The following is a 15,012-nucleotide window of genomic DNA, read 5'->3' as shown; positions in this document are numbered from 1 at the left end:
TGTTTTGCATTTTTGTTTTCGGTTGTTTGTTCTCCAGTGATTGTTTGCTTGGTTTATTGTGCTAAAGACTCTTATTGTCAAGGGCAGGGTTAGGAGCCACCCCTGGGCTGAGAGTATGTGTCTCTTGGCTGAGAGAGGGTGGAGTTGTCTACGCTTCTTCTGAGAGCACTACAATGGTGTCAGAAGTGGGATAGTCATCCCCTTATCAGCACGAACTTTGAGTTAAAGAACTATTAAAACATGGAAAGAATTATTTCATCTTAATCAAAGAACCATGTGTATGTTCTTTACTAAAAACCCCTTGAAGTGCCACCCTTTTTTCCAAGATACAATATTGAACTACCATGGAGCCCCGCTGATGACATCCTGTATTTTTTTTTTTTTTTTTTTTATTTTATTATTTTTATTTATTCAGGATGGCACCTGCGGGGCTCCGTGAACTACTTTTAGACCTGAGCGCACCTTTAAATGATAAAAGTGAGCAATAAAAGCCTAGAACCCCGAGCATTTAAGGTCGTAAAGCACTAAATTATCAATGTAAATAAAACGACTTTTATCTTATTGTTTCATTCACTTCACCTTCTTCACCTGAAGGCACCCTTATGAATGGGGAATACAGCTGCGAGATTCTGCATCCTGATTGGCTGGTTCCCTCCGCTACGTCATCAGATGTCAATTCCAGTCATCCGATCTGTCACTCGTTTACATGTGAAGGGGGGAAGTTGCGAAAAAACAAACGGTGAAGGAGGTCGAAGCTACGCTCCTCTGCGGCTCCAGCGGCTCCTGCGGCTCGGGCTTCTCTTTAGCGTTGGTCTGTAGCTCACCCGGCTCCCCGAAAACCGTCCTGCTCATCTGGAAACCAAGCCAAGCAGGTAACGCCAGAGCTCTCGCCGCGGCCAAGGCTAACCTAGTTAGCGGCAGGTCGTCGCTTGAATTTCGGCCCGTCATCATCATTTTTAACGCGTCTCAGCAGCTCAGATCGCTGTGAAACACCTCGGAGTCGGTAATATAACTGCAGTTTGCGAAGAGACGTCGTTAGTTATACCGAAAGTGAAGTCAGCTTCCCATTCGCAGGGCTTCGGGTTCGAATCTTCCCGTTCCACCTTAAATGGCGCAGCGGTTACGTTCTGGCGCCCGAGGCTCAGAGTGTAACTGGTGCTCGATTTAAGGTGGAACGGGAAGATCCGAACCAGAAGCTTAGCGAATGGGAAACCAACTTGGCCAACTTGGTGTAATTCTGTATTCATTGGCTTTAGTTAGTTGGACCACTTCTTCGCGTTATAAAATGGTTATAAATATTTGTAATTAAGGTTGAATTACAACCCTAATAAAGCTGCTATTACCGTGTGGAACGCTACACTGCTAACCGGCTAGCTTGCCACAAGCCTCTGTGTTTACAGTGATTACGGTGCTGTAGTGGGCCAGTTGAGGTTGGCATGTATAAGAGGAGATATTTAGCTCGCTTACAAGGTAAATAAGCCGTCTTAAGACCATTTTCAAGCTACATAAAATCACCGTGATCGTGGCGCACTGCCTCGCTGCTTCCCTGTGGGTGCTGTTAGCCAAGCTAGCTAAGTCAGCTCGTCGTATCCGTCTCTTCACAGCTGCTCTGAGGTGTTCTGCTGACCCAGAAGCGGTCATTGCAGAACTAGTTGAGAAAAATCTCCTGTTTTATCGCATAACAGCGCTTATAAAGCGGTCCAAAACGTACTCATTACATATGCTGGAGTAAAGGGGAATTCCACCCGTTTTTCAGAATTTGTAAACAAAGTCGTTCAGAGTGGTTTGAGGTGAAACGCTCCTTTAGAGACACCAGCACAGTCAGAACTGGTCACAGCGGGGGTGGTCAGAACCAGACGTCTGAAGAGCTTAATGCCTCTGAAAGCCACTCACCGGCCACTTTATTAGGTACCTTGCTAGTAAAAGGCTGGACCCCCTTTTGCCTTCAGAACTGTCTTAATTCTTCGTGTCAGACTTTCTACAAGGTGTTGGAAACGTTCCTCAGAGATTCTGGTTGGTTATTTGAGTTCCTGTTGCCTTTCTATCATCTGGAACCAGTCTGCCCATTCTCCTCTGACCTCTCACATCAACAAGGCATTTTCGTCCACACAACTGACCGCTCACTGGATGTTTCCTCTTTTTCGGACCGTTCTCTGTAAACCCTAGAGATGGTTGTGTGTGAAAATCCCAGTAGATCAGCAGTTTCTGAAATACTCAGACCAGCCCGTCTGGTACCGACAACCACGCCCCGTTCAAAGTCCCTTAAATCCCCTTTCTTCCCCGTTCTGATGCTCGGTCTGCACTTCAGCAAGTCGTCTTGACCACCTCTACATGCCTAAATGCAGTGAGCTGCGGCCGTGTGATTGGCTGATTAGCTATTTGTGTTAACGAGCAACTGAACAGGTGTACCTAATAAAGTGGCTGGTTACGGATGTGCAGACATACTCACGTTTTAAAAGGTAAGGGTTTGGTTTCAAAAGCCATTCATGGTGGAGTTGCACATGTAGGGCATTATAGTCCCAGAAATGTGCAACCATTCTTACACTCATCACAGACAAAGTCAGACGACGCGTGTGGGTGCGCTGGGGGTTTTGGATGGGAAATAAAGTGGCTACATTGGTGTTGAAGACATGGTGACCCCTGGTTCCCATCACCACCACTGTAAAGATGTCTGTCTCTATAGTGGAACATTTCACATCTCAAATCACTGAATTATGAAAAATAAAAAAATAAAATTTAAATAAAAATCAAATCAATGGGGTTCCCCTTTAAGTCCACCTGAGTTGGTCAGTGAATGGGGGCAGGTGTTGATGTAATGACAACATTGTGTAATGTAAATGTACCTAAAGTGTATTACATTACATAATGCTGCTGTTACATGGGTTGGTTGGACAGCTATTTGTGGACACAACACTGATGTCACGAGGTGTGCTGGGTCAGATAAACGTAATAGCGGATGGATCATGGACATGAAATGAAACTGCAGGTATATCATGTTGGCCTGATGCTGCAGACAGAAAGCATCTGCAGTGAACGGTCAGATGAGAAGAGTCTGCAGCAGCACTGCTTAGTTCAGGGGGCAAAGTGTTTAGTATTCTTACAAGAGGCTTGAGTGTTTGCAGGTACATCTTGTGTAAAGACAAACAGCAGTTTTGATAGATTGTGATTTATTCGCTATATTTCCAAAAGTATTCAGTCGTCTGGCTTCACACGCATATGAACTTGAGTGACACCCCATTCTTAATCCATAGGGTTTAATATGATGTCGGCCCACCCTTTGCAGCTAACAGCTTCAGCTCTTCTGGGAAGGCTTTCCACAAGGGTTAGGAGTGTTTATGGGAATTTCTGACCGTTCTTCCAGAAGAGCATTTGTGAGGTCAGACACTGATGTTGGACGAGAAGGCCTGGCTCACAGTCTCCGCTCTAATTCATCCCAAAGGTGTTCTATGGGGTTGAGGTCAGGACTCTGTGCAGGCCAGTCAAGTTCTTCCACACCAAACTGGCTCATCCACGTCTTTATGGACCTGCTTTGTGCACTGGTGCGCAGTCATGTTGGAGCAGGAAGGGGCCGTCCCCAAACTGTTCCCACAAAGTTGGGAGCGTGAAATTGTCCAAAATCTCTTGGTGCTGAAGCTTTAAGAGTTCCTTTCACTGGAACTAAGGGGCCGAGCCCAACTCCTGAAAAACAACCCCACACCATGATCCCCCCTCCACCAAACTTTACACTCGGCACAATGCAGTCAGACAAGTACCGTCTCCTGGCAACCGCCAAACCCAGACTCGTCCATCAGATTTCCAGACTGAGAAGCGTGATTGGTCACTCCAGAGAACACGTCTCCACTGCTCTAGAGTCCAGTGGCGGCGCTTTACTCCACTGCATTCCACGCTTTGCATTGCGCTTGGTGATGTAAGGCTTGGATGCAGCTGCTCGGCCATGGAAACCCATTCCATGAAGCTCTCTACGCTGTTCTTGAGCTGATCTGAAGGCCACATGAAGTTTGGAGGTCTGTAGTGATTGACTCTGCAGAAAGTCGGTGACCTCTGCGCACTATGCCCCTCAGCATCCGCTGACCGCTCTGTCATTTTACGTGGCCGACCACTTCGTGACTGAGCTGCTGTCGTTCCCAATCGCTTCCACTTTGTTATAATCCCACTGACAGTGGACTGTGGAATATTTAGTAGTGAGGAAATTTCACGACTGGACTGTAGAAGCAGTCTGCAGGCCTAGGGGCTCGGCTTTACACACCTGTGGCCATGGAAGTGACTGGAACGCCTGAATTCAATGATTTGGATGGGTGACTGAGAACTTTTGGCAGCATAGTGTACTTTATTGATCCTGAAGTTAAATGTCACTGTTAGTTTCACTTACCCAGTATGATTAAATGTTTAATACGTATAGCCAAGCAGTCTGCTTGTGTCACCAACCTTTACTGTTTATTCAGATATATAATAATGATTGACACATCAAAGCCATTCAGAATGTTTTACTGTGAAATGCTCTGTTCAAGAGAAGCTCGGGGGTCAAGTCTGTACACAGTAGTGGTGATGGGAACCAAACGTCTGAAGAGTTTTATCTCTGTCTGAAAGCTATCGCACAGAAAGTTGTTACAATAACTAATTCATAAGACATGTTTAAGTCAGTTGGTGGTTTTGGATAGTAAATAAAATCCCCATATTGGTGTTGTAGACATTGTGACGCCTGGTTCCCATCACCACCACTGTAAAGAGTCAGCAAGTTTCTGTACAGTGAACTTTGACATCAGAATGATCTTAACAGAAGTATGCAGAAGTGTTGATGGAGGAAAAGTTGTTAGAGTACCAAAATGCTGTCATTGCAGTTATTTGCGATGTGCCATTCAGTGCACTAAGACGCATCATGTGATTAAAGATCAGCCTTTAACATTGACCAAAGTAACACTTGTGTAATTAAATTAATCTCAACTCCTCAAAACAATCACAGGAACACATCTGGTTGGCTAAGAGGCCAAAAGCAAACGGTAAAAAAAAAAAATAAATAATTGGTGATTGGGTAACAAATGCATTTGCAGGCCAATATTGTGATTTGCCAATAATAGACGTTGTATTTTATTTTATTAGCCCTGGTTTTGCTGATTTCACTATACTGCAATACTTTTTCTGAAGGCCTTAGAGACGCTGTTTTGATCAAGCACCTCGTTTGTCCTTCTCTGTTCAGATTCATCAGTTTGGAAGCCGCCTTCAGTCCAGAGCAGGTGACTGGCGTCTGGGTCATGGCAGGAAGAGGTGGAGCTACGAGACCCAATGGGCTGAACGCAGCCAGCAACAAAATCTGTCAGTTCAAACTCGTCCTGCTCGGAGAGTCCGCAGTGGGCAAATCCAGCCTGGTCCTCCGCTTCGTCAAAGGCCAGTTTCATGAGTTTCAGGAGAGCACGATAGGAGGTAAAACGACTCATGAACTGGGGGGTATTAAGGAAGTAGAGCTTTTGTCTACAGTCAGCTTCCCCATGGTAAATATTTCTGTGCTTCAGAGTTTTCCTGATGGCACTGGGTTTTCCAAAGCTTGCAGCTAATCTCCAGTACATAGTATTAGGTAAATCTTCCTTCTGGCAGTCTGGAAAGTCAGAGCAAAATTTAAAATGCAGACAGAGTCTTTGTAAAAAGTGACGTGCCTCGTTTAAACTTTCTCTCTCTCCCCACCCCCCCCACATAAAACCCAAGCCTTGAGATTATTAAAGTTACAAAAATGAGCATGGATTTCATCCAGGGATTTTACAGCTTACCAACGGTCAGGTCAGTCTTTGTAGGTAAACAAGACAAGACTGGAGCCTCTATGCAGTACGTACATTGGGCAGGAATCTTATGTCAGAAAGTGCTTTGGAAAAAATTCAAAGCCATTGCAGAAATTAAAATGAGGAATAAACAGACCAGCGGTGCCTTCATGTATAAAGAAAGAGGATCCAAGAGTTACTGCAGCAGCATGGTGCGCACAGTCTATAGGCTCTGCATGCAGTCATTCCACTAACGCACAACAGAAAAGGTAGTCTTACAAACAAACAAACAAACAAACAAACAAACAAACAAACAAAGAGTACAGTGCCTTTACATGCATGGCATAATGGGGAAACTCCGGGTCAAGTCAAGAGGCTTTTGTCATTCCGTCTACCAGTACACAGTGGAGTGAAATTACGTTCCTCCAGGAACATCACGGAGCGACAAGGAACACAGTACAAAGTGCGAACGTGCAGAAATCGTGTGCAAACAAAAACATTAAACTATAAACAATAAATACGATAAATTAGACATTGGAAACAGTAAACAGAGAGGACAGTGCAGCACCGACAGCGCTCACTCTGGACATGAGGTCGTGGAATAAGGTGCAGAGATACGAGTCAGACAATAATTGAAGACGTGACGTAAAACTTAGTGCTGCAAAAAAAAAAAAAAAAAAAAAAAAAAAAAAAAAGGACAGTCACTTTACTATGAATATACATCATCTAGAAGATGAATATTTAAATCCTTTATTTCCTCAAGCATGTGTTTGGTGTCCGCGTCGCTCCAGAAGTGTTCTGCTCCCATCTCTCAGAAATCTAATTAGAAGTCAAAACCATCAGATTTTTATACTCTAAGAACTGAGTATACCGATCTAAGTGATCAGATAACTGCAGAAATCCGATTACGATCGAGTGCATGTAAACGCACTCACTGTTAGTTTAGTCATTACAGACTCTGGTCTTCTGTTTCGGTTCAGCGTCCACAGAAAAACTGCTCAACGTCGCGCGCTGTGCTCCTCAGTATATGGGCCTTGGAACAAGCCGGGATGCTCCTTACAAGCGTGTTACGGTTTAGTTTGTTATTCTGAACTGCTAGGCCACAACTATTTCACGTCCAAGCTACGTTTGGCCTCACGGCTCCAGTGCGAAACTAAAGCAGCAAACGTCCGACACCAAACATGTCTTAAGAGGAAGGTTGTGTAAATCGTAGGTTTTGGCCGAACTGTTCCTTTAACCTTACTGAAATCAACACTTATCTGATCTGCCATTGTTTCTCACTTCCTCAGCTGCCTTCCTGACGCAGACAGTATGTTTGGACGACACGACAGTGAAGTTTGAAATCTGGGACACAGCTGGTCAGGAACGCTACCACAGTTTGGCTCCCATGTATTACAGAGGAGCGCAGGCTGCCATAGTCGTGTACGACATCACGAACGAAGTGAGTCTGTGCATCTCAAGTTCTGCCGGACCAGGGCTGCATGATGGACGGAATATACTGCGATTGTTTTGCTGCATAGTCCAGATATGATATGTAAAGTAATGTATTAAAAATGCATGGGTGCATCAGTAGTGGGGGCAGTCGTGGGCTGGAGGTCAGGGAACCAGCCCTGTGACCAGAAAGTCGCCGGTTCGATCCCCTCGGCCGACAGTCCATGACTGAAGTGCCCTTGAGCAAGACACCTAACCCCCAACTGCTCCCCGGGCGCTGCCCACCGCTCCGGGCAAGTGTGCTCACTGCACGGACGGGTTAAATGCAGAGGTCTAAGTCCACAGTGATTCTGAATCCTGACTCTAGTGTCACATGTTTAAACACTTGCGTGAAGTTTTTACGTTCATGTGAGTGGTGCGGTTTCAAAGACAGCACAGAAAAATCCAGAGACGCGTGTGATTGGTCAGGATGTTCGTAACACAAAGGTTCCTTTGCATATTGCAGCCTTCTGCTGTGTTGGCACTGAAAAGGCCTGTATTGTGAAAAGGAGGATTCCAGATTGAGTTCTGCATAATTCAGTGGTTGGGTTGTAAACAAAGTACTGCAGAGTGGTTTGTTGTGAAATGAAAACTCACTGATGGGAACCAGGAATCACAATGTCCACAGTTAAGATACAGCCATTTTATTTATTGTTCACAATAGTGAACCTACATGTCGTCTGACTTTTTACACGTAATGGTGACATTAAATAGTGGCAAATCTGAAATAAGTTTTATTTGGGGACCATTTTGCCTTATAACACCCTGCAGGTGACTCCACCATGAATGGGTTAAAAAAAACAAAAAAAAACATAAAATTTATATATTATATATATATATATATATATATATATATATATATACATATACACACACACACACACACACACACACACACACATATATAAAAAATACACACACACACACACACACACACACACACACACACACACACACACTAATAATAATCATTTTAATAATAATAATAATCATTTTAATAATAATAATAATCATTTTAATAATAATAATCATTTTAATAATAATAATCATTTTAATAATAATAATAATAATAAATAATTATATATATATATATATATATATATATATATATATATATATATATATATATATATATATATATATATATATATATATTTTGGCTCTGAATCTCATCTGAGAACTAAAACCCAGTGTCTCCGGCGTCAGGCGATGTACTCAGAACAATTTCATGTAAACTCTGCAAGGAGCTTTTAGAGGAGCTTCAGACATCTGGTTTCTGCCACTGAACAATTCTGACTCGATATGTTTAACAGTGGAGAATTTCATATCAAACCACTTCGTTTGTCTCGAATCACGCAGAAAAAAAAAAGTGATTAACAAACAATATATTGTGCAGCCTGTCCCTTTAACATGAACAGTCTCCATAATGGCTTACTTGCACTTTACTCTGCAAAAGAACAAGCAGTAGCTGCTGATGTGACAAGAATTTCCTTTCCATGAAAAAGTCTGCAAGCAGTTGTCCAGAGGAAGTGATCTGTTATCTTCCTTTCTTTGGCAGGAATCATTTGCACGTGCAAAGAACTGGGTTAAAGAACTTCAGAGGCAAGCCAGTCCCAATATTGTAATCGCTTTGGCTGGAAACAAGGCCGACCTTGCAAACAAGAGAGCACTGGACTTCCAGGTTTGTCTAATGCTCCGTTTTTCCGTGGCTGCTGTGTCCTTGCGTCGCACGGCTGTTGACTTGCTCTCTTTGCTTGCAGGATGCACAGTCTTACGCAGACGACAACAGTCTGCTTTTTATGGAAACATCAGCGAAGACGTCAATGAACGTGAATGAGATATTTATGGCTATTGGTAAGTGTCTTGGTACATTCGCCAGAGAAATGGGAGCACCTGCCTCGTTCAGCCAGTGCGCTTTATAATGGTAGCCAGTAGGTATTGGCATTATGGCGATATTTATCATTATCGTGATAAATGAGGTCATGGTGTGTTTTTCTGTGATAGGTCTGTGTTGTAACTGCATTTAGCCCAGCACATAATTCAGTATGTGATGCTGAATAAAAGTCAGTGTGCTGATACTACTTGATTTACCCCCCTCCCCCCAAATTGAGGCTTTAGAACTTCATAAAAATGAAATATTGCAATGCACACTTACTTTATTGGTCTCCTCATTAGCCCAGACCCTGCAAGCTTTCATTGGAAAACTTGGAAACAATTAAAATGAAAAGTTTTGCAAGGCTAAATATAGATGCATGTAAATTTGCAGTACTGTGTCAAAGCCAGAGACCATTTACTTATTTATTTATTTATTTATTTATTTATTTTCCAGTCAAAATAGCCATTAAGAGCAGGTTATTCTTTTGTGAGGAATTTCAATATATGATGATCCACTTGCATAAAGGTGGAGAAAGTCAAAGGAAAAAAAAAAAAAAAAAAAGTGTACACTTATTTCAAAATTCAGTTTGTCAAATTGAATTTTAGAAAGGCTACTACTGCAAAGATGGGAACGCGGGATTTTTTTCCAACTACAGGGACATCTCTGATGTTATTTTGAGCCAATCTGTGAAGCTGTGTTATTGGAACGTTTTGTTGACCAGTTTCTGGACCTCAGCTGCCCACGTCTGGTTTTGTGACTTCCTGTACTTTGCCCATTTTTATGTAAAACAGAGTCATTCTCTGACAAAACCAGCAGTGTGAGGAATTCATCACGCCGCTTGAAGAATGCAAGCTGGTGTCCGTTACTCGTTAGCTAGATCAGCCTCATAGCTCCTGTTTAAATCTAAAGAACACGTCTTGATATGTAGTTGATCAAAGCTGGCTTAACAAAGCCGATTCCTTTTCTTCGTTTTGTTACCCTGTGCTTTAGTTCTCAGGTGCAGTATTTGAGCTAGAACCTGCTTAGCAGGATCGCAGAGCCCATGCAGCAGTGGTGCTCAGTCCTGGTCCTGGAGCTCTACCACCTTGCAGCCCCAATCTGTAAGGGTCCAGCCAGCCCCACCTGCTGCCAGCAGAGGGCGACAGCAGCAAGGTGCCCAGCCTGCACCGCCTGTTGCTGGCAGTGAGGAGGCACAGACTAATCAGGATAACATGACACACCTGTACCGATCGGCGGTCCGTGACATTACCACTGTGCCGCACAGGTAACCTCCCGGGTGAAACCCTTCAAGGAAGAGAAAGAAAAAAAGGCGGGAACGTAGAACAAAGGAAAGCCGCGTGCTCAAACGAAGGCTGAGGTAGAACAGAGAAATAAACGATAACGAGAACAGAGGACACTGCGCCGTGATCACGACGGCGAGGCAGACTTTATGCTTCCCTTCCTGTCACACGGCTTGGATTCTTTCTCTGTTTTTCCTTTTTGTGAGTAATTTGGAGGCAGTGACCCGCGTCTCCGCTCTCTTTTCAGTTTTTGGGCAGTTTTCTTTGACCTAAGCACCGTACCGGTCACCCCTCTACAAAGGTGTGACCAGCACTGCCCTTTGCCGCAGCCTTAAGTAGAGGAGGCCACAGGTGTGTCAGGTTAGCCTGATTAGTCCGTGGCTCCTCAATGCCGTCGCCCTCTGCTGGCAACAGGCGGTGCAGGCTGGGCACCTTGCTGCTGTCGCCCTCTGCTGGCAGCAGGTGTGGCTGACTGGACCCTTACATAATCTTACACGCAGATGAAGGGTTTTGGGATGTCTGAACATTAGGGACTTTTGGGACTGATCGCATGTATGGTGTTTATGCAGCGTTCATACAAACATGAATGGTTATATTCATATGTTTATTATAATATACGCATAACGCGCACACACACACACACACACACACACACACATTAATATGTATACACACCTGAGATACCCTTGCAAACACCTTAGCAACCACCTGGGATTACTTTGCAGTGGCCTGGGCACAGACTTTCTCTTTGTGATGTAAATGTTTTTCCCTCCTCAGCAAAGAAACTACCCAAGAATGAGCCACAGTCTGCCGGAGCAACCACGGGCCGCAACCGAGGAGTGGACCTTGAGACTGCCCAGCCTGCCAAAGGGCCCTGCTGCAGCAACTAACCACCAACACACCAACGCACACCTCACTTCCCAACTAACTCTGCATCACTTCTGGACATGGGGCGCTTCCTTCCAAACCTCGCTCCTGGAACTGCTAAAGACTCTGTATAGCTACGTTTCTAATACCTTTTTTTTGTTTTTCTTTTCTTTTTTTATTTTTTAAGAAAATATATGTACTTCAGTATAATGGATGCATGTATCACTACAAAGCCTAAGTACACATTTTTAACTTGGCAGGAAAGTTAACAAGATTGAACACGAGAGCCAGAGTGCTGTGTGTGTGTGTGTGTGTGTGTGTGTGTGTGTGTGTGTGTGTGTGTGTGTGTGGTTTAGTGTTAGGAAGTGATTAAGGCTGTGGAGGCACAGGAATCTGACCCCGCTAAGGATGGGTCATATTAATGCTTGCTTTGGAGCGGCCATGGGCTGCTAGTGTTAGCCACGTGGTCCAGTGTGAGTGCCATAGTGGGGGAAGACGCAGAAATCAGCTGCCCCGTGGAGGCCTGACCAAGAATGGCTGTATCATAAACATGACGTTCACCTGTACAAATTATACAGAGAAGCTGATGCTCGTTAATTTGGGACGAGCATTTTTTTCAGTTAAAACTAGTGCAGCATCCTGAATCTCCTGCTTGTCATTCCGAATTGTGTCAATCAGAAAAAGCAGCTTACCTCTCTTAACTTGGCGCTCGGGCGCAGCACCGATTTCAGTCTAGTGTCTGCCTGAAAGGTGTTAAAGTGATGGATGTCGAACGCATTTGTTTCGCGAGGGCTCGGTCCGAACCTTTCCCCAGCTCCCGGCCCAAGTCTACCTGTCGTATCTGGTTGTGCAGTACTGGTGAAGCGATTAGGCAAGGAATCCTCATTCCTCCTTGTGCCTGCGGCCAGAAGTACAGCTTCTCCCCGCTTCTGTCCTCCCTCGCAGAAAAGGATACTGGTGCCTGGTGGCTTGGCTGCATTCATCGCTGTCGTGGAGATGCTCTATGGCTTACTTGTTGCTAATTTGACGAATAGCTCTGAGGCATCTGAGAGGAAACCGAAGCGAGGTTTGTGGTCGCTGAACCGTCTTGAGTGTTAAGAATAGTTCGGCGCATAGTCCGCCTTTGCCCTAAACTCACTGCAGTCATGTTTGTTTGCAGTGTTTGCTTCTTCAGTTTTGCGCTGAAGCCATCAGGCTCATGTAGCTAAGCTGCGGTTTGTCTCCCAAAGCAGCTCGCCAACTTTAAAATCTAGTTTGATCAAACCCTGGATTTTTTTTTTTTCCTCGTGGTGGTGGATCACTTGCCATCACGCAACATCACCATGGTGACTTCTGCTATACGCCCAACCTACAGAGTGTAAACAGCTTTTGGACCAATCGGAGCGCTGCTTCTGGTCAGTCTGAGCCGATCGTCTGGTGGAGGCGTACCTCTTGTTCTGAAGTCACTTCGGCGTGTTTAAACCATAAGATCCTTACTCCTGCAAGGTAGCCACTGGACTCATCTTCATGGTTCAGCCGACTGGCTTTAATGCCATTTGTATTGCTGACAGGGGGATTAGCCTTGGCGTGAATATCTAAACCTGGATCCAAAGGGAAAGTGTTACCGTTAGCTGTGTTCTGGCTGAAATGTGTTTGGAACCTTGACCTGCTTCATAAAACAGGCCCCTGAGTTGAGGTTTCTCAGCCACTCGGCATGGTTTAAGTTTAGCCTCTCGGCTCCAGGGAAGGACTAAAGAAGCAAAACTTCCAACAAAAGGGGGCAAATTGGGATTATTTCGCCGAACTGTTGCCTGCTGTATGGACTACTGTTAGCTCTGCTCTCACTGTGTTTTTGTCTTTGAGTTCCACATATTCTAGTACTGCTTTGTCCAGGGCAAGGAGCAGGAGAAGAGCAGGAGATGGGGAGAAGCCCCCTTTGTTCTCTCAGACATGTGAAGGGTTTGGTGGCCTTCAGTATCCTTCATGATGTCTGGGCCAGCCACGATTGTTTCACAACACATGGCTGACGCAGTATTAAGATGCAGTCTAGCCTCCGCGGCTAACAGCCGATCGAAAGCGATGAGGACCGCGCTCTTTTTATTTATTCGCTATATGAACATATTCCAGTCTTTGAGGGCTGCGCGATGGTAAAGAAGACGAGACGAAACACCCAAGATTGTCTTATGTGCTGTGGACAAAGGCCCAGATCAAATGTTATTGTTCTAAAAACCCAGTATATCTTGATTCATCTCAACTGCTACTATACCAACCGCTCATCATGACCGTCAGTATGTATGCACTCTTCTGCGTTGTACAGTTCCCTTTAAAAAAGCCTTTTTCACAAGTTGGTCAATAATGTTTGATGGTGATTTTTTCCCATGTATGTAGTGTTATTAACAAGTCAATTGAAATTTACCCAGTGGTCTGTCTTGTACTTCTTTTTAAGATGCTAAAAGTTTTTTTTTTTAATCATTATTATTATTTCTGAGATCCTGTCTAATTGCACAAGTTTGGGTTGTGTTTTTAATAAGACTTGGGACTGCTTGGTGTCTCCAGAGTGGGATCAAACTCAGATCATCCACTGTGTGCTTCTGCTAAACGGCCACAGTTGGCTGAGGATGATTTATCAGCAGAGCCAAAAAGGATTCAGTGATGAAAGCGCATTAATCACTGAGGGACTGACTTGTTGTTTTTTAATGTCCAGGTTACTATTTCCAATAAAGGGGGTGAATTGGATATGGATTCATTGTGTGGACATTTGATTCAGATCAGTTGAGAGCTGTTGTTGGAATAGAATTGCACAGAATCGGAATTCCAACCCTTACGGAAGAACGATGACCAAAATATTGTTCTTCCAACTGGCAACCAGAACTACATTCACAAGCACCCAAAAAGGTGGCTTACCAGATGTTGGAGCTTATCTGGGATGTCCTAGTAGCTTTGGCCTGAACCAGCCCAGGCTTTTTCTGGAATGTTTGAGTTCCTGTAGTGCAGTGGTCTCTAAACTTGGACCTTGAATTCAGTTTCTGGTCCTGGTTTTTTGTGGCTGTTGGCTGCAACACTAAGTAGCCTATCAGTTAGTTTATTTACCTACCAGTAATTTGAAGATTTGGGGCCTGAAACTGGTCGTCTAATGCTTCAAATTTGACGGCATGGTGCCAAATGGTCTTCTGGATCGCACCTTCCATTATCTCCTCTGATGCTTCAACATTATTCCAGCTTGGAGTAGGAGAATCTGGACTGTACTTCCCACCATCTGATCACCTGATGCTTCAACAGTTAGACCAGCATTGTACTGAACGATCTGGATTGTACCGTCCATCACCTGGTCATCTGATGTTCCAACACCTACTGATGATCTTCTGGATTGTACTGTTTACTATCTTATCGTCTGATGCTTCAACATTTATACCATCACAGTACTGTACGTTCTTTTGGACTGTGCGGCTGCTCCATGTCCAGAACCACTATTTGGGGAACAGAGATGATCGCCCCCTTTGACTTCAGCCATCGGTTTGCCCATCATATGCCCTCCACCAATTCTTGCAGTTTGTTGAGGCTGAAGTGACCACCCCAGTGAAGGATGCGTTGATGGTCTTTCAGATTGGGCGTGATGTGGTTTCTGGTCAGACACATCGCCTAGATTTTGGTATCATTTGTCCAAATAATAATTGCTGTTATTTAATGTCATAGTAAATTAAGAGCAGATTTAATGCTAAATGATATACTGTAAGTATCTTTTTAGAGTATTTTTTGTCAAGTTGTCAAAATGTGACGCATGCTGTTCAGAGGA

At 44.2% G+C, this 15,012-nt stretch overlaps 1 protein-coding gene across 1 annotated transcript; it reads left to right on the top strand.

The window, feature by feature from the left end:
• The first annotated feature begins 684 nt into the window (after positions 1 to 684).
• On the top strand, positions 685 to 13,961 carry rab5ab (RAB5A, member RAS oncogene family, b). Its single transcript, XM_017717588.2, has 6 exons — positions 685 to 872; positions 5,195 to 5,418; positions 7,037 to 7,188; positions 8,776 to 8,898; positions 8,978 to 9,071; positions 11,151 to 13,961. Exons 2-6 carry the CDS (start codon positions 5,250 to 5,252, stop codon positions 11,261 to 11,263), a joined length of 651 nt encoding a protein of 216 aa, XP_017573077.1. The 5' UTR covers positions 685 to 872; positions 5,195 to 5,249; the 3' UTR covers positions 11,264 to 13,961.
• Positions 13,962 to 15,012: the final 1,051 nt, after the last annotated feature.

The sequence above is a fragment of the Pygocentrus nattereri genome, chromosome 24 (genome assembly GCF_015220715.1).
Source record: "Pygocentrus nattereri isolate fPygNat1 chromosome 24, fPygNat1.pri, whole genome shotgun sequence".
NCBI classification, from domain to species: Eukaryota; Metazoa; Chordata; class Actinopteri; order Characiformes; family Serrasalmidae; genus Pygocentrus; species Pygocentrus nattereri.
The sequence above is the reverse complement of the archived record's forward strand: the minus strand, read 5'-3'. Positions and strand labels throughout refer to the sequence as shown.